Below are 26,577 nucleotides of genomic sequence, written 5' to 3' on the forward strand. Positions count from 1 at the left end.
AAGTCTTTCCACTCCCGGGATTGGAATGACTCCTTACCCTCACCCTTAAAACCCACTTCCTTTCGTCTTTCCCTCTCCTTCCCTCTTTCCTGATGAGGCAACGGTTTGTTGCGAAAGCTTGAATTTTGTGTGTATGTTTGTGTTTCTTTGTGTGTCTATCGACCTGCCAGCGCTTTCGTTCGGTAAGTCACCTCATCTTTGTTTTTATATATAATTTTTCCCACGTGGAATGTTTCCCTCTATTATAGTGTATGAGTTTATATACATAAGACGAGAATATTTTGTACATTTTTTGTTATCAGTTTCTGACCTGAGAACTTAGAAGAATTTTCTTTCATTAATTACAAATGAAAGATTTATGTATACAGGGTGATTCAAAATTCCTATTACAGGCTTCTCGGGTTGTAGAGTGGACTTAATAGATGAAATTTTGATAACGAACACATGTCCATGAATTTCTGATAAGGAACCAATGTCCAGAAATGTACCATTTGGATGTAAAAGCAGTTCCAGGATCAGATCATTTTCAAATCTCCTTCTTCAGTGTATGCGTATAAGCTGAGAAGAGGATGTCATCGTGAATCCCTTTCCTAATTACGACATATGACATCACAGAACACCTATGTCCAACTACAACAACAACTGCAAGACATTGGTATATTTGAAACTAGTAGGGTTTGGCTGTGGTGCTCCATGGATATGATGGACTCTCGACCTTGAAGAGAACGTCCTCTGTCATGTAGAGAACCCAAGAACAACTACTTTAGACACTGCCCATGCCATGTGCTCCTACAGCACACAGGTCAGAGCTCATTGTGTCCACTGTGTGTGTACTGTAAATTGGGAGATTTGAAAGTGATCCAATCCTCAAACTGATTTTACATCTAAATGGTACATTTCTGAACGTAAATTCCTTATCAAAACTCCATCTACTAAGTTCCCTCTACAATCCCTAGAAACCCGTAGTGGGAATTTTGAATCACCCTGTATATGGCATTTTAGCCCTTTTTTTTCTTCTTTTTGTGTGAGGAATTCAATCCACCAGCCCTTCCAAAGAAAGAATCAAGTATGTAAAGTATTTCAGTCACATCTTGTACATCACATTGTTTGCTTAATTTTTTTATTTATATTTTCTCCATTCAAAGGTTTTTCTCCAGCATAACAAATACCTGTTACATTAGATCTTAATTTATCTCCTCAGGCTGTCCCTCTGGGTGTTCCGATCTTGTATATCTTCTTCCTTTGCACCAAGTCTTATCATTGTTAATCGTACATTTTGATTTTGGAGCCAGGTGGTCATAGAACATCCTCTTCTCTTATTTCCCTCCGATTCTCGTTCCAGGACCATTTTTGGAATTCTGGCTTCCTCCATTCTTCTTACATGCACGTACCATTGTAACTTCCTTCTATCCACCATGTCATGTATTCTGTCTCTTACTTCCATTCTCTCTATTATTCCACCATTTCTTACTTTCTAGAAATTCTTGTTCATCTTCTCCAGAAGTCCAATTCTACTGCTTGCAGTTTTATTATATGTTTCAAATTAGTAGTCCAAGTCTCTACTCCATACATAACTATGCTCTCTAATACTGATTTATATATGATTTTTTTTATTCGATTTATTATATTTCTGCTCCACAAGATTGAGTTGAACATCCCAATGACCTTCCTTCCACTACAAATTCTTTTATTAGTTTCTACCTCTGACTTTCCCTTCATCTCTACAATGGGTCCCAAATAACAGAAAGTATTGACCTTCTTAATTTTCTTTCCCTCCATGTATAAGTCACCTGGATTATTAGTGAGGTATTCTGTTTTCTGGTAATTAATCTTCTATCCCCATTTTCTGTATTCCATTGCTATAATTTGCAACCTCCCCATATTGGGCTATAACTGCTTGATCATCAGCAAAAAATTTGTATCTGATAATATTAATGGATTTACTATGTAACAATAAAATGAAAAGAATAGTTGCTTCTCGCCATGTAGTGGAGGTGCTGAGTTACAGAAAGGCGCAACAAAAAGACTGTAGGAAAGTTAGCTTTCGGCCAACGAGGCCTTTGTCAAAAGTAGACGACACACACAGACACATGTTCTGCAAACGTGGATACTCTTCCAGAGATATTCAGAAGGCATTCATGAAGAATAAGAAGAGATGACGAAGGTGGCGTATTTGCCATATGCTGGATCAATCTCTACCAAAATCAGCAGAATTCTCTTGAAAAAGAGCATCAAAAGCGTATTTTGCCCACCCACTAAAATTGGGGCACTGTTTGGGAATATAAAGAAAGATCTGGGGCTATGGAAGACAAGTATTAAAAAATAAAAACATAACATGCCAGTTTGGGATGTCGCACATCAGCCAGACCACTAGGACAGTGGACATCATGTATAAAGAACACCAGAGGCATAACAGACTTAAGCAGGCAACCAATTCAGCAATAGCAGAGCACTGCAATGACACCAAGGTTGTGATACAGACCCAAAGATAACGGGCCAGTGTCACAAAAGAATCCATTGAGATCAAGGCTATGGAATCCAACACACGAGTTTCTGAAAAACAACAGAGACCACATTGAGATTCTGTGATGAACAGAAATGGGAGTGGAGACCAGTAAAACTGCCCTTAGACAGAGCACCAGACACTACAGACTCGAGATGACACAACACTAGACAGGCTCAACAGTAGCAGACGCAGGAGCAAACACCTGACCATTCCCACAGAGAAGACAGCACACCTCGAGCACCTCATGTGTCCAACGTGGGAGGCCTGTCCCAAAAGGCAAGGCTTCATGCACAATGGCTGAAGACAACAGAGGTTGGTGAAGGCCGCAGCAGTTGGTGGATAGAATGCTTGGTGTGGCACAGATATGAAACATACCATCGGAGGATGGGGGTGGCTCCAAAGAATGGCCAAGCAGGGTGCAGACAGTGGTCAGAGCACCAGTACGAAGAGTAACTGCAAAGATCACAACATTTATGGTCATGCTTGACAAGCATAAACTAAACTGGCAACTTAGTGGAATTACAGACAAGCATTTCTAGAACTGCATGATAATTTTGCTGTGAATAAAGTGTGTGTGTTCCTTCCAGAATCTAATCACTACCCCTACACATACAATCAGAGGTAGTCGCTTTGAAATCCAGTAGTGCAAAGTTTTTCATCTATGGGCTTTGGTCACCAAGGAGAAGAAATGTTACTGATCATCAGAGTATGCAACAAAGTTCAGGGTTAAACTCCAAATCTCCATGTACTGTCTCACAATTGACAAATTTAACACTATTCATAGTAACCCATTTGCTAGATGGATACATTACGATCAACAGCTCCCTTGGTGCTGTTTGAAAGGAGTGAGCTACATGCTGGCGACAGGTTTCATGACAACACAATAACGTCACGAGACATCACTGAAGAAAAGTTTAACTTAGATCATACTTGAATTAATGGTATACTGTCAAATTGTGATGTTTGTCTGCAGACAGAAGGCAGATGGAGAGAAGAATCAAATGCAGCAATTATAGGGAAAAATATGTTTCAGAAGAGCAGTTACAGATGCTGTTAGCAAACTACACAAACATCCAACAATATAGTCCAGCACACCATCACCAGATGCCATCATTGGTGAGAGTTCAGCTGCTAGGTTGGGAGACTCCATCCAGAAACACAAGATAAACCAGCTTGTGAGATCTAGGTTGTATAGAGAGGAGCCCCACCCGTAAAGCTGTTGGCAATTTAATGTGACACACAGTATTTTACAGACTATAAGATGCAGTTTTTTTTTCTTTGAAACATTGCCTCCAAAATGGAGGTGCATCTTGTACTCAAAACTAATATAAAAATGTCCATTGTTTGATTTAAAATTCCCACAGTCTTAAAAATGGCCATATATTAGGTGCTCCAGGAATAATATCTCTATCTGGCAACAACTAATTCAACTGGAAGCATCAGCGCACACATGTGACGAACATGAGCTGCGGGGATTCACAAGCTTGTTAACTCTGCCTCCCTCCCGCCCCGTTGTTACAAACCCAGAATACTGTCAAGCCTATAATTGATCATGGCAGTCTATGGATCCAGTGAATTTGAACATTATTTGTGTTATCAGTAACAGTACAATATCTTCGTTAGTAGCTAGTTTTGTAAAGGGAAAAAAATAAAAGGCATTCATATGACATGGGCTGGAAGTTGAAAGCAATAGCATATGCAGAAGAACATGGAAACAGAGCAGCTGAGCAGCATTTTGGCCCACTACCAACAGAAAAAAAAAAACATTTGCAGCTGGCGGGCCAGTAAAGAAGAACTGAAGAGAGAGAGAGAGAGAGAGAGAGAGAGAGAGAGAGAGAGAGAGAGAGAGAGAGAGAGAGGGAGAGAGAGGGGGGGGGGGAATGAGAAAGACTAAATGTGCAAATAGAGGACTAAATGAAAAACAGTCAAAACTAGAAGATGACGTACCGAAATGGATTCAAGGACACCATCAAAATGGCAGTGGAATTAATAGAAAAATGATTCAAATACATACTCATAAGCTAGGGCTACAGTAGAACTTAACACAGAGCTTAACAGACTTAAAGGGTGGAGTTGGTTGATGCCACAGGTTTATGAAGTGTCATGGACTTAGCATGCAAACCAAAACCAAAATATCTCAGAAAATGCCACAAGAATATGAAGAGAAAATATTATCTTTCCATCACTTTATTATTCAACATCAAAAGGAAACCTGATTGGAACCAAGTCAAATAGTGAATACGGACAAAACTCCGCTGAAATTTGATGTGCCGAGTAACAGAACTGTTGCCATGAAAGATGGTAAAACTGCAACTATAAAAACAAGTGGACATGAAAAAATGTACTGCACTGTTGTCCTTTCATGTTGTGCTGACAGCACTAAACTTAATCCAATGATCATTTTCAAATGCAAAACAAGGCCAAAACCTTATGAAATACTACACGATAGGAGTTCGATGGACGAGACTGGTATGAAATTATGGATTAACAGAGTGTGGGAGAGAAGGTAATGTGCTTTATCGAAGAGGAGTTCTCCTGCTTGATCAGTTTAGCAAACACTTGAAAAATTCTGTGAAAGAGAAATTGAGACAGGGAGATACAGAGCTTGCTGTTATTCTGGGAGGACTTACTTCACAATTGCAACCTCTTGATGTCTCAATAAATAACCTATTTGCAGTGTATATGAGAGAGTAATTGACCAAATGGATGGTGGATGAAACCCAGTGTGAATTTACACTGAATAGAGCTTTAAAATGACTTACAATCAAACAAGTATGTCAATGGATAAGACAGTCACGGTCTAGAGTGAGAGAAGGCATTACTGTTAAATCTTTCAACAAGTGTAGAATATGCAACTGTCATGTCACTGAAGATCACCTTAAATATGAAGAGGACAATGATAATGACAGTACCATTGTCAATCATTACTCTTGAAATCTAAAGATGCTCTTTAATTCAAAAGCAAATATAGTCCCAGTAATACATCAAAAAGTCACGCCAGACACTACTTGTAATACTTGATACAAATATAATCATTTAAGTTTATTGACAATCACATTTCTTCCTTTATCAACCTTCCTTTATTTCCCGTAATACCCACTATATATACTCCAATCCTTTGAGAAATTGACACTAATTTCTGGGATATAATTGATATTTACTTCCTGAATCTAAATGTATTTCCACTTTCACTTCAAAGATATTTCCACAGACGATCATGCGAGTTATGTCTTCCTTTACTTTATTTTCTTCCTCTAGTAACTAATCTCTTGTTGAAACTGTTACGTTAAAGCCACGAATTTCTCCTTAGATGGACCTAGGCTGTCACTGTCATATGCTAGAGCCTGGCCCCTGTTCCAGAATGTCTGCTGTTTTCTGAGAACTGAATCACTAATGACATATCCCAGAACCTATGCTTTATTACGAATGGCTATGAATGCCTGATTATTCAGACTGTATGATGCAACCACCTGCAACTGAGTACCTTTTGGTTATCTCGATTAGAGTTACTATGCTTCCTTACTTTGCAAAATTTACTTTCATTCCGGCATGGAAACCTGGAGAGATAATGATTTCTTTCCTGACTTTCTAAAACTCTATTATCATTCTGTGTGTAATCTACCTGTTTCTTATTTAACGTATCTAATCCTTCCATGAAAGTTAATAGATCACTTACTGCTAGCCACCTCTTATACCAAATTTCTCTTCTTACAGGAGAAAGTAACCTTCTAACTAACATTTTGACCAAATCTCTCTCCTCCAGGGGTTTGTCTAGATATTGTGACCTAGCCAAATATCATTTGATATACTTCTTGTACGTATCCCGACTATTGTTGTAACACCTCGGGTCTACTAATTCTAATGTCAGTTCTCTTAGGCGCTGGCCGACTCTACCAATTTCCTTTTTACATTTCTCCTGAAAATCATTCCAGGAAGAGTGTTCCCCCAAATAAGCTCTTCCCCATTTGGCAGCACTCACTTCTAAATGAAATCAGTTCTTTTGTTATTGTTCCAGCATTTGAGTAACAATCTCAATAATACTGTTAAGAAGTATGTGGGGTGAAATAGCCTCCTGGCTTACACAACTGTGGACACTGGTGTACTGACCAATGTACCTGTCATTTCTTGTACCTTTTGAGTAATTATTTTGTTAGCAGGGTAATTTGCTGGTGGTATCTGATTGGAACTGTAAGATCTATTGTACACATTAACATATCAAACACAGTTGCACAAATTATTGTATTATATAATCCACAGAATAAAGAATAATGGTGTCCACAGCTATGCAAAAGATATAAACACAATCAAGGCATAGAGTCTAAATTCTTACACAGCCCTAGAATCATGCCTTAAAAAATAGATTTTCAATCCAGACTCTTGAATCAGCAAATTATGGTGAGACTGTGGCACAGGTTTTGTCATCATGTCCAACCCACAGTGACTTGGGCTGAATCTATTTTTCCCTATAAAGTGATGTCTTATGTTTATATGTTTGGTTCAACTCTTGTAGCCACTAGTCTTAGATAAGTCCACTAGTCTTAGATAAGTCATTTGGTGCTTTGTTGTCACATAATAGTTTCATAGGATCCTACTTGGGGTATGGAGATATTTCAGTATCTAACCTTTGAAGCTATAGAACCTCTGACATGCTGAGGTCATGGACAAATATTCTGCTTCAGTTGTGCACTAGGCTATGGTAGGCTGTTTCTTACGTTGCCATGATATTACTGCTCCTTGAGATCATAACAGATACCCAGTTGTTGACTTCCTGTCTTTGGAATCTCCAGCATACTCTATCACAGTAACCTATTATGCTGCAGTCATCTGCTTTCAAAAACAATAGCTTCACATCCTTGTTTCCTTTTAGATATCTAAAGATTCTTTTGACAGCTTCCCAGAGTGGCATGCTCAGATTGTTACAAAAATGACTGCCAATCCCAATTGATTAAGCTTGGTCTGGCCTTATTCCTAACAGAGCATACATTAAATTTAGTATTGCTTCACAACAGAGTATGTTCTTCATAGCTTCTTGTTCCTGTTCTGTTTTTGGACTCATGTCATGAGTGAGCACTTGGTTACATTCTAGTGGTGTGGATATTGGGTTATACTCTTTCAGATTACATCTGTTGAGATTTGCTTCACATAGTGTTTGTTTTGTTTTGTTTTAGGGCGCAAAAACAACTGGGGTTGTGGTGTCACCACAAGACACCACACTTGCTAGGTGGTAGCCTTTAAATTGGTCGTGGTCCATTAGTATACATCGGACCCGCATGTCACCACTATCAGTGATTGCAGACCGAGCGCCGCCACACAGCAGGTCTAGTCGAGACTCTCTAGCACTCATCCCAGTTGTACAGCCGACTTCGCTAGCAATGGTTCACTGTCTACATACGCTCTCATTTGCAGAGACGACAGTTTAGAATAGCCTTCAGCTATGTCATGTGCTACGACCTACCAAGGTGCCATATTCAGTTACTATGAATGTATTCTGAACAGATAATATTGTGAATCATGTACCATCAAGAGCGACATTCATCATCAATGGATTAAAGTTAAGTATCAAACTAATTACATCCGCTTTCTGAATTCTAATTCCTTGTCATGTTCCAGACCTCACGTCAGTATAGTTCTTCCTTCCTCACGCCAGCCTGCGTGAGCTAAAACGTTTGCATTTCGGCCTCCACTAGTAACATGGTGTTGGCTCTTCTGCCAACACAACAGGGGTCATACGTGCCCAAGTCAAAACTACAGAACTCGAAGACAGAGAGGAGTTAAAAAATGACCATACATCAATCCCAACTGACATAATAGAAGAAAGCTAAAAACAGGCACATGGAAAAAGGACTGAAGAAGACACTATACAGAAATGGAGGTCCAAAACTAAAAATTAAATGGCTTTCGCCATATTGCTTTGGTGGATAAAAAGTAAAACATCGTCAACCGCCCACGCGTCATTTGCTAAAATGGCCAGTAACTCAGACGGCAAACCAAAACGGGAATGTAAAAGGTCAAAAAATGAACATTCCACCAGGAAGTGGGGGACAGTTAAAACTTGGGAGCAATGTGTACAAAATGGTGGGGTAGCGCCACTTCGCAAATGACGATGGCTAAAAAGGCAGTGCCCAATATGCAGCTGAGTTAAAATAACCTCCTCTCAGTGGGAGGGCCGAGAGGTGGTCATCCAAGCTGCTGTGAGAGGCTCAATAAGCCAGAGCTTATTCCCCTGAAGGGAGGACCATTGGCGATGCCAAAGGTACTCCACCTCCTGACAGATGGCAACACAGAGATCATCGAAGGGAATATAGGTAATCACAGGCTGTGGAACTAGGACCGCAGCTTTGGCAGCAGCGTAAGCAGCCTCGTTTCATGGCAGACAGACATGACCAGGAACCCACAGAAACATCACATTGGCTCCAAAAAGAGTGAGCAGCGTACAGCACACAGACTGTGAAGGGCACTGGGTGAGTCTGAGCAGAGGACACAATTGAAAAGGCTGTGTCGCCTGATGTACTCTGTAGCCTGATACAAGGCAAAGAGCTCGGCTGTAAACACTGAGAAGTGTGCCAGAAGCCGATATCTAAAGACACAGATGTCAATGATGAAGGCAAACTCGACCCCACGGTCAGTCCGAGAGCCATCAGTGTATACAAAGGTACTATCGCGAAGTTCCATGTGATAGACCAAGGTTGGAGTAGTGTCCTTAGGAAGTGAATGAAGGCTAAGGTTAACATGGGCTGCTTCACGAAGCCAAGGTGGCGAACCTTGGTAAAATATTGAATTATAATGAGAAAAACTGTAACAGACTTGCTGATGAATACCAAATGCAAAGAAGGAGAAGTAGAAAGACCTGAAACTAGCAAAATGGAGGCCTTTACGTAAGAAGAAAAAAGTAAGGCCTTACGTAAGAACAAAAAAGTAACACATGAGTAGGTAGGCTGAGGTAGGAGAAAGGAAAACATGCAGCTGCTGCAAAGAGGAAACGGGCTAATTGATGTTCAGACCATATTATTCATAAGATTTCAGCACATGGTGGATGAACAGTTCTCATCTACACATTTTACTGAAACTACTATTGGAGGAGAGGGAAAAAGTGTGGAAGAGGTTCTCAGTGATACTAATCAATAATGTAATTCTGTGTCATACCTCCAGTTCATTTTCATCAAATATGCTGAGCAAGTTGTCAGGTATGAGTTCATTAAGGCCCTTCAGGAAATGATCAACCTCATCCCGGACACTGGTTGCAAGACGGTACTGTGCTAGGCTGTCCAAGTACTGATGTTTTGTGTCATTCCTTACATGTATCTTGCTTCCTCCAGGAATCAGTTCCACCACCTGCAACACAACACACAACCAGAATACCACTTGTGTTTTCCATTAACTTTGTTAAGACTATTAAAATAATGAAAATCTGTTACACCGTACTTCTGGCTGGACACCAGCCTGTAAATTTATACCCAAGTGGATAAGTTATCTGTTTATCACAGTTTGGAGAGAGTTTGCAGTGTATATGAAATACTGAGGTCTTTGACAAAATCACATCTATTGAATTCGCAAACTGATATATTCCTAGTGGTTCAGAAAATAAATTAACCTACATATTATATGTACCGAAGTTAAATTCACTTGAGTAAATTATAAAAACTGAGACATAATGGCTGCCCATCAATTACCTTCAAGTGTTGAAAGTCTTAGTTCTGCCAATAGATAATCAGAAAACTACAAGAAACTATCCAGCATTTGTGACTATTCAGTCTTTCCTCTGAGAAGAAAGAGATTTTGGAAGTTTAGAAAGGAAGGGCAGACTGCTGGATGGGAGGGATAATGGAAAACTCTTCTGCAAGGCAGGTGGTACCCTCCCATTCTGTTGTCTGAGAGACCTGTCCTTCCTTTCTAAACTAATAAGGAACTAATAGTTACAAAAGCTAGGATATTGCTCTGTACTTCTATACCTACTGGCAGTACAAAGAATTTTTCCTCCTGAAGCGAAGCACTAGACAGCAATTTCCTCTAACAATTTTGTAGTTACTATGTGCTCCATGCACATGACAGTTTAGACTGAAGACAATGGCAGCAGCAGCAGCAGCAGCAACAACAACAACAACAACAACAATTATTAACTGCAGTGTGATTATACTGCTGTGATGTAGTAATTAAACTGAAAATATGCTGACAGAAGAAATACTCAGTTTCGTGAAGGTTTTTAAATTCTATATTCTCTTTTAAAGGCAGGGGTATCACTCATATTAATGGTTTTTTGGTGAATCTAAGATTTTATAATATGTTGCTGTTTTAATGAATTATTCCCAAGATACGATGGAAATAGCTACATTTTTATCATACATATTTGTAATGCATTGAAGTTTATCATACGGCGCTCACACAAGAACAAAAATACTTTCTCACCTTTGAATATTTTTATATTTGCTTACATTTAGCTGAATACGTAAATTATCTCTTTGATGTAATTAGAGGTACTGGTAACAAGAAAGTTGAATTGAATTTTCTTGTGTGGTTACTGAAATCATTCAGCATGGTTTACAGTAAGGAAATTTGTTAGAACTCCTGATGATTAAAGTAGGTGTAGGTCTGTGCGGGTACCTTCAATTTTTCCCCAACAAAATTATTTGGTACTGATAAAAATGGACTGCAGTTCTTGAATGACAAGTGTAGAAGTACAGAATGCTTCTTAAGCACTTTGTTTACTCATAGTTTAACATTTATGATGTATCGAACAGTGGCATATGCTTTGTAGTCAAGTTCAAGGTTGTTGAACAAGGAACCCCTTGAGTGCGAGGTCGCAAGTTCAGGCTTTAGTAAGGCCCGTTCGGAAGTATTGTGTTAACAGTTATGACAGCAATAATATTAGCTTATACTGACTCACCAAAGGCATCAAAAGGGCGACAGAAAATGAGTGTCCAGGAGGTGCAGAAATCATCCTTCTATGGGCTGTATGTATTACACTTCACAAAATGCCTATCGTCGACATTCAAGAACTATTCAAAACCAACCATTAATTTGCACTATGAACAACAAATGAAAAATGGCATGCCACAGTGATCACAAAGGTTCCCACCATCAAAACTGAAGGCAAACTCCTCGGAAGTTACAGATCGTGCAGGACGTTCAGCTAGATATCCACTCTTAAGGAATGCATAGAGAATTATATTGGTGTAACAGGATGACAAGAACTGATGGAATGTGATGGCATGCAATTGAATGTGAAACAGTCTGTCATGGAGCTTATCATGAAACTGGCTATCCTTTAAAGTTTAGCTGCAGTTAGTGCAATAATATGATTTGTAGGTACAGAAAAAACAAACATCCAGAGGCTGAATTTGCCCAGTGGTTCCAGGTGGTATTAACTGCAATGTCATACAGTTTTCAGGAGGGATAGTTTGCTTAAGGCAATACAATTTTTATACACAGACCAGCAATTGACCAAAAGCAAGTTATATTGACTGGCTATGTTCAAAAGTATATGATAGTTTTAGTTCTATTATGCCCATTTTCCCACTCTTGCTTGCTGTGATGTAGATACTCCCTACTGCCCTTACAAGATGATGCACACGAGAATAATTCATATGGGACAGAGCACCTCCAACTTCTTGTAGCACACTAAATAACTTTCCAGCCAATTTCCCATCCAGATTAACAGTTTGCATAATTGTATATGAATGCATTAAGGCATTGATGTTAGCTGATCTTGATACAACCCTCTTAATATCTCTAATTTCCAGATATGTATTTCTTCTTCAAATCTCAAATGGCCAGAGTTGAGAATGAATTCTGTACTGACTGATGGGATAAGTTTGTACATCTCCTTTATAAATTTTTGTGCCAATTCTGCTGTTTGGTGTGCATCATCAGGCTGACACTTTGTTTGAAATTTCATTATCTTACATCACCCAATTCTACAGCACTGTTTGAAGCTATGCAACCATCCACTGCTCACCTTGAAATCACTGTTATCTATGTTGGGTGCAATTTAATGTGCATAACATAGTAGGCCACTATTATGCTTATCCTGCAAATCGCATTGAGCATCCTTGAAACACCCAGACACCACTTCTTGTAATAAGTATGCCTTGTCCTCCCTTGAATATCTATAGCTTTTCTTGTGCACTATATGGTCATATTGCTGCAGACTTACTCGAAATTTGTTCATAATTTTATTTACTAAGCTGCAGATGATATCCAAGTACATAATTATGTTTAGTATCCACTCCTTGGACAAAAATTGTCCTTTACTACATTTCACTGGAGATGGGATCTGTGACTCCCTGTACAACAAGGATGATGAACTACATGGCTTGACACTTGTTTCAATATCCTTTCACTTGGTACACACATATTGTCATCATTGTACTCCTCATGTACCCTCTCAGCACAATCGAGCATATATGACACCACAAATTTCACTGACTCATCTTCCAGAAATGCTAATATTTTGTCTGCTGCTTCTTTCAGGGTCTGTGAAATTCCTTGGGTTGCTTTCTGATGAAATGCAAACTTCGCCACCTGTTGTTGTACATATAACGCAATGTTCGCCTTGTTTATCATTGGCATTGCTCTGCTTTGTATCAGTACCACTAGAATTCCTCTCCGGGGGACACCACCTTGATGAAGCAGAGTCTGTGCAGGTGGAGGGGCTTGCGTATCCGCGGGAAGCTGAGGGCTATGCCGAAGGTGGAGGACCTACTGCCGGAAAGGCCTCAGCCGATGGATCAGACTAAGAGTGCCCCACAATGTCCCCTCTTCCCTATCCACTCCTAGTCCTATCCTATTTCCTAACCCAACCCAAGGTGTGATGCGATCCGTGCTGAGGGGTGCATAGCACATGGGAAGATGTGTCGCAAATGGAGCCTCAGGGATACCGGGCGACCTCCCTGAGTAATTAGCCTTACACCGCGTGGGGTATTCGTGGTGTGGACCTCCTAGATTCCCAAATCTCGTGGGACCAACATGGACATGATTACAAAAAAAGAAAAAGAAACTGAGGGCCAAATTGAGGCCTCAGATACCCAAACATCGGGGACTGAACCGATGGAAGGCACTTCCACTACTGAATCTGGGTACAGACCTGAGCCAGAAGTGGGAACTGTAACCGAGAAGCTAGACCAGATTAAGATCAAAGGCTTGTATGGGGCCCAAAGGAGGAAGCTACTCAGGGAACAGAGGGAAAAGGAAGGAAAAGAAGGACTTCCTAAACACAAATGGAGGGAAGTAAAGGGACTAGAACCCAAGACACCCAGGAAAAAACTGTCTCAGGTTGAAGGGGACACGCAGACCCCCACGATGCCAAAGACAGGTAGTAATCGGATAAGGGAGGAATCAAAGACTCCCTCCTCCCTGGATAAGTGAGTCCAGAAAAAACTTAGGCAAGAAATAGGGAAACAGACCTATAGTACTCCAGTCTCTGTTTTTAGGATGGCAGTTATCCAGGAAAGGTATCCACTGGTGGCCATTACGTCACAGCAGGAGGCACTAGTACAGATGGCCCTCTTTTAAAAGATTGGGGGGGGGGGGGGGGGACATTGACCCAGGTCCCAACTTCAGGGGGGACTATTTACACCATGGTGCACTCATTTTTATCTGTGAGGGGGTGCAGACAGTAGAATGGCTCAAGGACAAGGTGCCCATGATATCCCCGTGGGAAAATGCGAAGCTGCTGGTCAATACGGCAACGGGGTTTCTTAAGACTGCAAAGATATCATTATGAGTACCCAAGATCCTTAAGGAAGTCTCTCCCAAGACTCTTCAGGAAACTAGGGGCCCAGAACCCAAAAGTTCCAACAGCAGACTGGAGAGTGATTAACCAGAAGGTTGCTCCGGAAAGACGAACCCTGGTGGTGGAGGTTAGTGAGAAGTCCTTGAAGGCGATGCGGGAGCAGGACCTGAAACTGTTTTTAGGGTTCTTGCGGGTCACCATCAGAGTTCTCAAAGACCTCAAAGATGGCAGTAAGATGGAGCCTGGAGGTGCTGCAGATTAATCTGCAGCACAGTAAAGGGGCCTCTGCTGCCCTGAGCCACTGCCTGTGGAGACAGGAAGTGGATGTGACCCTGATACAAGAACCCTATTTATACAAAGGGGGTGTAACGGGCCTTGGAGGCACTGGAGGTAAGCTGATCTATGTTAAAAATCTAAGAAACTCCAGACCATGCATCTATGTTAGAAATGGCATTTCTTTCATGCCAATGATGGATTTCTGCTCTAGGGACTTAGTGACCATCAAAATGCAGTAATGTGAGGAAGGTATCACAAGGGAAATTGTCTTGGCCTCAGCATATCTTCCTTACAAAGACAGTTCTCCCCCTCCCTTGGAGGTGAGGAGACTGGTAGAGACTTGCCATCGACAAGGTGACCAACTGCTGGTGGGGTGCGGCACCAATGCCCACAACCTAGTGTGGGCAGCAAGGACACCAACAGTAGAGGTGAGTACCTTCTTGAATTCCTCTTAGCTAACAACTTAGAGGTCCTGAATAGGGGCAATGAACTTACATTCAGGAATAGCAGAAGGGAAGAAGTAACTGACATAACATTTGGTTCCATGAAGATGGGTAGCTATGTCAAACAATGGCATGTGGTGTTGGAGCCATCCTCATCGGATCACATGTACATTAAATTCAAGGTTGAAATGGGAATCAGGCAGACCATGACTTATAGAAATCCCAGGAAAACAGACTGGGAGACATATAGGAGGCTTATCGGAAATTAAAACCACGATATGGAAGCCAGTAGAATTTGAGGAAGTAGCAGAGGCTGTTACCTCTGCCATAGTGACCTCATATCAGGACAACTGCACAATCACCAGGAAGTGCACAAATAGGAGTGTTCCTTGGTGGAATAATAAATTGGAAACACAAAGAAAACAGGTACGGAGACTGATTAATATTGTGAGACGCAAAGTACAATGGGCTAAATATCATGAGGCCCTTGTCAGTTACAACTTTGCAATAAGACAAGCAAAGGAGTCATCCTGGAAGCATTCTGTGAGGAAGTGGAAGGCATGGCTGCAAAAGCCAGACTTCACAAGATTCTCACTAGAGTACCAACTAATCCAGGAGGTATGTTGAGGAAGGAGGATGGGGGATATACAAAGACAGCACATGAGATGCTGGAATTGCTCCTCAAAACTCACTTTCCTCAATATGCTCTCTCAGACACTTGAAGAGAGGACTGGGAATCGGCCAAGGAGTGTGTGAACTTCAACAAAATCCAGTGGGCGGTGGGAACATTCCAGCCGTCCAAGTCACCTGGCCCAGATGGAATTTTTCCAGCTCTCCTGCAACAGGCAGGAGGAAAGCTTACAAGAATCCTATGCAGGCTATTTAGGGTTAGCTTAGCAATAGGAATCATTACCAATGTCTGGAGGGCAGTGAAGGTTGTCTTCATCTCAAAGCCTGGGAGAATTGATCATACCAAGGCAAGGGATATAAGACCAATCAGTCTGTCCTCCTTCATTCTCAAAACACTGGAAAAACTGGTTAATGTATACATTGGGGAGAGGAGGCTATGTAGGGTCCCTCTACACCTGAACCAATACGCATACCAACCAGATAAATCATGTGAAACAGCTCTCTACCAACTCGTCGGGAAGGTGGAAAAAGCACTTCACTTCCAAGAAATAGCCCTCTGCATCTTCCTGGATATCGAGGGGGCCTTTAATAACACAACTTTTGATTCCATGGTAAGGGCAGCAGATGTGCATGATCTGGGGACCACTATATGTAGATGGACCAGAGCCGTGCTTAGTGGAAGGAAGGTAGAGGCTACCATGATGAATGAAAAGATGGTAATTAAGACCACTAGAGGCTGCCCACAAGGAGGAGTTTTGTCTCCTCTATTGTGGAATCTAGTGGTGAACGAACTCATTGAGGAACTAAATTCCAGACAATGCTTCTGCCAAGGATACGCAGATGACCTTGTCATAGTAATACTTGGCAAATTCACTGACACAGTCAGGAATATGGCACAAGGAGTGTTGGACATTGTGCAAAAATGGTGCATTAAACAGGCTCTGAGAGTTATTCCTAAGAAGACTTTTGTGGTCCCATTTACGAAGAGACATATTCAGCATGCAAGTTGTAATCTAAAGCTCTTCGATGAAACTACCTGTGAAGGGGACAGTGAAATATCTAGGGGTACCCTTGGATGAGAAGCTAACTTGGACTCCTCATATTAAGAGTATCTGCTCCAAGGCAAAAAGCACTTTAGTGAGTACTAGGAGGGCTTGTGCAAAAACTGGGGCCTAAGACCCAGGGGTATGCACTGGATATACACCACAGTGGTTAGACCTAGGATTTCCTATGGGGCCGTAGTGTGGTGGAAGAAAGTAGGTGCAGAGATTGGCCTGCTTAGCCATAACGAGCGGAATTAGCAGCACACCAACCACTGGAATGGAAGCCATGCTGGATATGACTCCACTTCACCTTTGGGTTAAGATGGAGGCAGCAGCTGGGGCATAGAGACTTAAAACTGGCCAAAACTGGGTCTCATTTGGATATCCAGAATCACACACTAACATAGTGAGTGAGGTAAATATAGGTATGGCTGGGAAATTGCCCGCTGACTATATAATAACTCCTAACTGCTTCGACAAGCCTTACAACATAATAATTGGAAGTAGGGAGCAGTGGGAGAAAACAGTTTGACACCTTACGGGGGACATCGTTTGGTTCACCAATGGGTCGAAAACAGATCAAGGCGTTGGGGCAGGGTTGTACGGAGTTCAGCCAAGACTGGAGAGCAGCATCTCTCTAGGGAAACTGGCCTCTGTATTCCAAGCCGAAATTACTGCAATCAGGGCATGTGTGGAGGAGAATATGAGTAGGTGCTACAATGACTGTAGCATCTACATCTATTCAGACAGCCAAGCAGCCCTGAAGTCATTGGCAGCTCCTGCAACAAGACCTAAGATTGATGCATATTGCCACAGGGCTCTGGTGGAGCTAGGGGGAAGCAATAGAGTGCACCTGGCCACTCAGGGATCTGTGGCAATGAACAAGCCGATAGATTGGCTAGGATGGGGGCAACAACTCCATTTATTGGACCAGAACCTGTCTTGACAATCACCAAGGCTATGATCAAATTAGAACTATGAAACTGGCTTAGGACACAGCACGTAGGATATTGGACCAAGGTCCATAAACAAAAACATGGTAAGGTAATGATGCCCAAGCCATGTTTTAAAAGAAGCTCTGTAATCCTGGGATTGGACAGGAAAGAGATCAAACTCATGACTGGACTGATGACCGGCCATGGGAACTTCAAAAAACACCTACACACAATGGGTATAATGGAAGAGGACCCTAAATGTAGGATCTGTGATGAGGGTGAAGAAACTGCATCACACCTAATCTTTGAACGCATGGCATTGGAGAGTAAAAGGTACAGAATCTTCGGGACAGCTAGAACTGAAAGAAATTGTGTCTATCAAAAAACTGGTAGAGGAACTCCTTGCACTATTTAATGGAACTGGTTGGCTTTACTAGATATACAGGGAACGATACCGCACAATAAACCTAGTTTCGGTGCGGGCAGTGGTGGGTTAGACCTAAGCTGTTTTAGCTCTCCTGTTAAAATCAAATCAAATCAACCACTAGAACTAGAGCACTGTTGTGAATTAATCATCGACTAAGCAGTTCAACTACCCCTGTAGCCTCATGCTGTGCTCACCACTGGGTACCTCCAGTCTCAGCCACTCTTGCCATTAGCATCCAATATTGTGGTTGCATGGTAGGCAACATGTAGGGCATTGAGTGCCATAAAAAATATTGGCCTTTGGAGACCTCACACTCAAGGGGTACTTTGTAAGAGGATTCAGAAACTAGAGATTACATGGATAGTCATTATTGAAATTATAAAGCTAAAGGACAGATAACATAAGTGCGTAACACCATACGATTATTGATTCATGGTCAGCCACAAATGAAAAGCGAAAAGAAGGAAAAAATGGGCATGGGGGAGGTTGGGAAACAAGATTTGATACTATTCTTTGATCACAGTAAATTTGTCAACTATGTCCAGCAGTAAATCTATATCTAGGGTTGTAGCAAAAGGTAAATTGTGTATTAGATTGATTTTCCTTCCTTTCTTTTCCATTCAGGGATAGGATGAAAGAAGAAACACTACCATCATGACTCATTTTAGATAATGAAATCTCAGAATTTTGTGAGCAGAGCTATGCACCATGCACATCTTTCTATAAACATATCTCACTGCAGTGTGTTCTGTAGCATTCTCATGACAAACAATGGAACCTATGATGAAGCACATAGCTTTTTGTAATCTTTTCCAACCCTTCCACGATTGTAACTAAGTACACACCCCGGAACATCAAACAACACTCAATAACCAGTTGAATAAAGGTTTTGTAAGGAACCACTTTAGTATTCTTTCAATAAATATAACTGACATTATTTTATACAATAGAGGGAAACATTCCACGTGGGAAAAATATATTTAAAAACAAAGATGATGTGACTTACCATACGAAAGCGCTGGCAGGTCAATAGAAACACAAACAGACACATACATACACACAAAATTCAAACTTTCGCAACAAACTGTTGCCTCATCAGGAAAGAGGGAAGGAGAGGGAAAGACAAAAGGAAGTGGGTTTTAAGGGAGAGGGTAAGGAGTCATCCCAATCCCGGGAGCGGAAAGATTTACCTTAGGGGGAAAAAAGGACGGGTATACACTCGCACACACACACACACACACATATCCATCCACACATATACAGACACGAGCAGACATATTTAAAGACCAAATATAAATATAAATATGTCTGCTCATGTCTGTATATGTGTGGATGGATACGTGTCTGTGTGTGTGTGTGTGTGTGTGTGTGTGTGTGTGTGTGTGTGTGTGTGTGTGTGGGCGCGCGCGCGCGCGCGCGCGCGCGTGTGCGCGCGTGTATACCCGTCCTTTTTTCCCCCTAAGGTAAGTCTTTCCGCTCCCGGGATTGGGATGACTCCTTACCCTCTCCCTTAAAACCCACTTCCTTTCGTCTTTCCCTCTCCTTCCCTCTTTCCTGATGAGGCAACAGTTTGTTGCGAAAGCTTGAATTTTGTGTGTATGTATGTGTCTGTTTGTGTTTCTATCGACCTGCCAGCGCTTTCGTATGGTAAGTCACATCATCTATGACAGTATTTTATCTATGATAGTTTGACTTTTAACACAGGAAGCTGGAACCATACTCTTGTTCATATACCATTCCCAACAGAAATTATAATTTTCTTCTTTATGTGATTTAGACTTATGAATGACACAATATGACTGTTCCATTAATTAGCTACTCTGTTATTTGAGCACAGAATGCAGAAGTTCTATTAGTTACAATGTAATTTCTCAATTACTGATGACAACAGGCTAATTAATTTACTTTGAAATAATTTTGATGGAAAGATACCTATAATTCAAGATATTCCATGAATGTGTGGAAATGGAATTTGGAATGAGCTAATGAGTAGTTCTGACTGAAGCATTATACCTCAAGTTAAAGCCCTCATCTCCATCTTATCAAGTACCTTACTTTTTCCAAAAACCTTATATTTCAAAAATTATTCATAAATGCTATGTTTGTCTTCCATAACATTTCATTTTTAACTGGCAATTATTTCTATAATTCAGTTAATTAGTTTTGTAGCCGGAATTTTTCTGATTATGAAAATGCCCACTTTCACTATGCAAACATATTAGTTTGTTAATTATTTGATAGAGAATATTCTATATTTTATCAATTTTTGGTAGGAACTGTGAACCACTGCAGGACTATGCATAATATTTGCAATATAGTCCATATAATTTTGTCAATTGTCCAATTATCCAATCCACAGTTAAACCAGATTACACCTTGGCTCTCTGTAATTCCATATCTAGTAATTTTTCCTTTTCCAATTGTAAATCAAAATATAATGACAAATTTGAATTATTATTCCTATGCACTTCCATAAATACTTGTGGAGGACAACACTTCAGTCAGTTGGTCCTAACAGCTAAACCGTTAACTCCTATATGTGAACGTCTTAAGTCCTTGCTTAGCTGTCAATGCCCAAATTTTGAAGTAGAATTATTATTATTTTTTTAAATTTCTTTGAGAAAGTCAGTCCATAATTTGCATTCATTTTGTCAACAACTTTGCAAACAACTTTTATATGCAGTGAAAATATATATCAACCTAACTTCACTCTGAGTAGAAAAAGTGAACTGTAAATGTGTTGCCACTGTCAAATATGTTGTAATGGGATGTGTGTGCTTACCTGTGATGAATATTTTGTATGAGGTATAGTATACAAGCTGACCAGTTTAATAATTCATGCATCAATAAATGTGGAAAAGTGGCAAGCTAACTACTGCAACATTGCATCGGGTGCTTCAGACCTCTCATTATCCCAAATAACAGCAAGACAACATACATGTAAGGGCAGCAACTGCAGCCCAGCAATTAGTCACATTACAATCTGCTTTTCCAATGGCTAGGTTTCTGTGGTTGTTCCACTTTTATATTGCTCTTGACAGATACTCTGAAATACTTGACAGCTGTGGCTGATTCCCCCATGAATCATCACTAATTATATAGTTAAACAATACTGGTTCCTGTATCTGTTTGGACTCACTGCAATACATTTGTTTATGTTAAGAGTCAGCTACTGATTTTTACTCCAGAAATTTCTCATCTGCAAATCTCTTAGCATTTTGTAACAGTATCCTATCAGTGTCACCTTCCCGTAAATACCTATCATTTGCAAACAGCTTCATGGAGTTAAAGACATTATCTGTTTGGCCATTTACAAATATCATCAACAGTAACAGTTCTCTCACACTGCTGCATATGCTGTTTTTACTTCTAAGGTGCCTTCCCATTAAAATATTGTAATGACTTCTGTTTAATAGGATGTCCTCAACACAATGCAATGACATATTTGTATTTTTGTTTCCTATGTTTTGGTACAGCACTGTATCAAAACATCTTTCTGGCAGTCATGAAAATCAGTGTCAACAAGAACTCCACTATTTAGTTCCTTTGCGAACTTCAGAACAAACAGAGCAATCTTGGTTTCACAAAGTCAATTACTGTAGAACTGATGTCTAGTCCTGTAGAAGAGTTGTTCAATTTCTAGAAAATTCATGATATTACGTTTCAAACTATGTTTCATAATACTACAAAACAGTGACATCAATGAGATCAATCTATGGTTCTGTTCCTCTATCCTGCAAGCCTCCTTATAGTTTGGAACAATCTACACTTTTTCTAGTCATGCGATGCACTTTGTTGTCCCAACAACTTACAATAAACTTATGGGTTTAATGTAGTAGGATTGCCGGATCCACTGATGTACACTATGCCACATCTAATACGTATGATTTTATTGGCCCGAAGCACACATATACAGATATACATTGCTGTATCACTCACGTCTGTAGCAAGCGAGATGGGGGAATCAGGGATGGGATGAGTGAGCATCATGGCTGTCTGTAAGACTGACTTGAGGTTATCAAATGGGCATCGCATATCTGGAGTCCACGTGACCGCCTGAGACCCTAAAGTGTTTTTCCTGTGCGAACATCCATCAGTGGGGCTTCAAGGTCAGAAGCATGGGGAATGTGTTTGCGGTAGTAATTTACTGTTTCTAGGAAGTGGCAGAGGCCCTGAAAGTCTTTGGGCAAAGGCACCATACTAATGGCCACAACCCGTTCGGGTAGGGGGCAGATGCCGTCGGCAGAAACCACGTGGCCCAGAAAACTGACACTAGTGCGGCAAAGTTGTGACTTAGCATTGTTCACTGCAACACCATTTGCTTGTAATAGTTGTAACACTGTATTTAAGTGGAGTTCACGTTCTTTGAGTGAGGAAGAAAAAAATTCGCATATGCATATGCAAAGTCCAGTTTTCCAACCAATGAGTCAACGAACCGTTGCCACGTCTGTGCAGCATTTTTAAGGCTGAACAGCATAAATAGATACTCGAACAATCTAAACGGGGTGATGATGGCAGTTTTTGAACATCCTCCGGTGCCACTGGCAGTTGGTGGTACGCATTGTGACAGTCGACTACACTGAAAATTTGAGCCCAATGCAGTTGGGAAGCAAAATCTTGAATATTTGGGATGGGATAATTATCTAAAATAGTCACCGCAGAGGTGGAAAGTGTCATCTTTCTTAGGCACCAAATGAATGGGTGGTGACCAACTACTAGAAGAAGGGTGAATAGTCTTACTGTCTAAAAGTTCCTGAATAATAGCAATGGTGTGTTTAAGTTTTTCTGGGTTTAAATGCCTAGCCTTTGCACGTGCTGGTGGACCTTCCGTGGCATTGATTCTATGGACAGTACCGTTGTCGATTGCAAACGCTGACGGGGATGATGGACCCACACCTGATGCAGTATGACTAATCTGTAATGCACATGCTTGTGTGTCCCAGGCTGGCAGATCAGCTGCAGTGGTGGTGATCCACTGGTAGTCTTGTCATGGAGCTTGGTGGGGTACTTGGTAGTGTCACAGGCACAGCTTCTGTCCGGAGTAGAAAAGTCACGTGGCATCGGCGGCAAGTGCGTGGATGCAGTGCGGGGACTGGAGGCGTGGCCGTGTGTGACAGCTGGGTAACCTGCTTACGAGCGTCTTGTCAGCTTGGCTTGCATGGTGGCGATGCGTAAGCGGAGGGCTTCGTTGCTGTCCCGAAGTTCATCATTGTGTGATTTAAGAGAGAGCTCTGCAACAGCGGCTTCAGCTAGCTCACACAATAGAGTGGTGCTCTCGGATGAGAGGGAAGAAATATCAGAACCAATGGTATGGTCTACCAAGTTAAAGATTAATGTACCTCACTGTAAATTAGGTGAAAGGGCATGGGCTAAGAGAGAACCTATCCCAAGGACAAGTTCTTCCACATCGGCAATAACGAAAGTTCACTGTAAGGGAGTGTTAATGTCCTGCAGTTTAAGGTTTAAATTAGTTATTCCATGAGATTGGATCGAGCAATTATTGGTGGCACGAAGTGGGGGCAAGGCTGACGCTCAAATTTAATACCTGCAGACAAAGGTATCACACTAACCTTGCCCCTCATGTTGACTAGAAACGAAAGACAAGACACTGCACCTTTCACGTACAAGCGTACTGGCACATGAAGTGAAGAAGTAATAAAGGAAAGGCGTCTCTGTGATCCAACGCATCCTATAGTGCCTGAATTGGGTCGCGCTATTAGTTTGGGAACGTGCATGGAGAATGACATTTCTTAGTTGTGTTGCCAAAGTGGGAATGGAAATAACACCAAGCAGAACGGCATGTAGTGTTGTCCACTGAGTTGGCTGATGCCGAAGCGGTGTTTGTAGATTCCTCCGATGTCGGCGTAGCAGTTGTGCTGGTAGGAGAGGAGTTACAGCGGCGGTGGCTGCCACGATGTTGGGCCCACGTGGAGCGAGTTGTACGCACTCTGTATCGCACAATGGAAACTGTCGCACAGGTGTGCCAACCCTTGAGGCCTGAGGGCCCCCTGAGGGAGGGAGACCGGGGGGGGGTTTATGCAGGGGTGGCAGAATGTTGTAAACCTGGTATGCGATCTTCAGTTTAGCGTCCAGTGGGGCTGAAGTTACATGGAGAAGGTGAATTTGAACTTCCGGAGGAAGTTTGAGAAACCAGATGGTCGAAAGTGTAGCATCTGGCATATGATGTGTGTCAATCATAGTGCGAAGATGATGCCAGAGCTGCGACGGGGATCTGAAAGCCAGTGATTCGTGACTGATGATGAGGCAGATAGCTTCCTCTGTACATGTGGATAGGCGCTCGAGGATGGTACATTGGGCGAAGTCACAATATCACAGATCAGGTGTGGTTGATCATGGAGGTGACATTGTAAGCAAAGGAACTTCGAGTTGTTGTCAGCAATTCCGTGTAGGTGCAGGACATGGTTGACCAAGGCAAACAATGTGCGTGGGTGATCCTTGTGAAGGGGTGGTAGCTTAGGCTAACAGATAGGGGAGTTTTGGCGTGACTTTGTCGGAAACTGTCACTCCCTGCCCATAGCTCTGCAGCGTCACTGGCTCAGGTGCAGTAGTGGTGTACCAGTTCCCAAAACTCTCAGTCGCATGAGGCACAGTAGGTGCAGCTGGCTTGACCGTGGTCAAGAAATCAACAAGTCGGGCATTCGACAGAGTAATGCCAACAGGTGTAGAATGGACCGGCGTTTTAGAGTTGACCGTAGTCATTTGCAGAGAATGACAGAGTACAGTTTCTGGGCCCCTCCCCTACAGGTGCATTAAAATTGTTAAAAATCTCCTAATGTTTGTGGAAGACACAGCAGGAACGACATGTGCCATTGGAAACACTCACAAAGCAGACGCTGCTGGTGTGAGGGTGGGGGTGGGGGGAGGATGGAGGGGGGGGGGCTGGTGTCTAATCTGGAGTTCCAGGATAAACATGAAATTTCCTGTCTTGAGCGTCTGGCTCGATTTGTACTGCCACTGACTCGAGTGGAAAGTTCACACTGGCACTCGGGAAACTTGTAAACATATTCACTGGGGTTTGAGCACATTGTGTCGGTCATTGTTGAGCACTCTGAACATGTGGAAAGTTCACATTCAATGTAAAACGTTCGCATTCAAAGTTTTGCGCACGTTCTATTGGTATGGAACACTGTCACACGACTGCTGATTCATGTAGGATAACAAAAAGTTATTCTTCGTGCCTGATGCTGGCACAGGTGGCTGTGGCAATGTAGAAGCACTGTCCTGTTGAGTACAGCTAGCCGGTGTGTTCAGAAACTGCGTCAAACTATTGTGAACACAAGGTGGATAATTCGAAAACAACGCTAAAGCGTCCGTTGGAAAACCTAGTTGGCACATGTGCAGTGTAGCAGGTGGTAAGCGATCCATTGTGTACTGTTCGACGGTACGAGAGTTTGTTGTAGTGCTCGTGAATAAATTTGGAGTCACCAGTATGGGTTTAGTGTAGTAGGACTGCCGGATCCACTGACGTACACTATACCAAATGTAATGAGCATGATTTTATTGGTCCGAAGCACACATATACAGATATACACTACTGGTCATTAAAATTGCTACACCACGAAGATGACGTGCTACAGGAAAAAGATGCTATGATATCCAAATGATTAGCTTTTCAGAGCATTCACACAAGGTTGGTGCTGGTGGCAACACCTACAACGTGCTGACATGAGGAAAGTTTACAACCGATTTCTCATACACAAACAGCAGTTGACGAGCGTTGCCTGGTGAAACATTGTTGTGCTGCCTCGTGTAAGAAGGAGAAATGTGTACCATCACGTTTCCGACTTTGATAAAGGTCGGATTGTAGCCTATTGCGATTGTGGTTTATCGTATCGCAACATTGCTCCTCGCGTTGGTCGAGATCCAATGACTGTTAACAGAATATGGAATCGGTGGGTTCAGGAGGGTAATACGGAACACTGTGCTGGATCCCAATGGCCTCGTATCACTAGTAGTTGAGATGTCAGGCATCTTATCCGCATGGCTGTAACGGATCGTGCAGCCATGTCTCGATCCCTGAGTCAGCCGATGGGGACGTTTGCAAGACAACAACCATCTGCACGAACAATTCGATGATGTTTGCAGCAGCATGGACTATCAGCTCAGAGACCATGGCTGCAGTTACCCTTGACGCTGCATCACAGACAGAAGTGCCTGCGATGGTGTACTCAACGACGAACCTGGGTGCAAGAATGGCAAAACGTCATTATTTCTGATGAATCCAGGTTCTGTTCACAGCATCATGATGGTCGCATCCATGTTTGGCGACATCACGGTGAACACACATTGGAAGCGTGTATTTGTCATCATCATACTGGCGTATCACCCGGCATGAAGGTTTCGGGTGCCATTGGTTACACGTCTTTGTCACCTCTTGTTCGCACTGACGGCACTTTGAACAGTGGACGTTACATTTCAGATGTGTTAAGACCCTTGGCTCTACCCTTCATTCGATCCCTGCGAAACCCTACATTTCAGCAGGATAATGCACAACCGCATGTTGCAAGTCCTTTAGGGGCCTTTCTGGATACAGAAAATGTTCGACTGCTGCCCTGGCCAGCACATTCT

At 41.9% G+C, this 26,577-nt stretch overlaps 1 protein-coding gene across 1 annotated transcript in view; it reads right to left on the bottom strand.

Moving 5' to 3' along the window:
• The window catches only part of LOC124619611 (apoptosis-resistant E3 ubiquitin protein ligase 1), a 656,004-nt gene that overhangs the window by 11,901 nt on the left and 617,526 nt on the right, over nucleotides 1–26,577 (bottom strand). Inside the window, exon 14 of the mRNA XM_047146114.1 lies at nucleotides 9,650–9,838. Coding sequence (XP_047002070.1) covers nucleotides 9,650–9,838 — 189 coding nt within the window. The remainder of the gene's footprint in view (nucleotides 1–9,649; nucleotides 9,839–26,577) is intronic.

This window comes from Schistocerca americana, chromosome 6 (genome assembly GCF_021461395.2).
Source record: "Schistocerca americana isolate TAMUIC-IGC-003095 chromosome 6, iqSchAmer2.1, whole genome shotgun sequence".
Taxonomy (NCBI): Eukaryota; Metazoa; Arthropoda; class Insecta; order Orthoptera; family Acrididae; genus Schistocerca; species Schistocerca americana.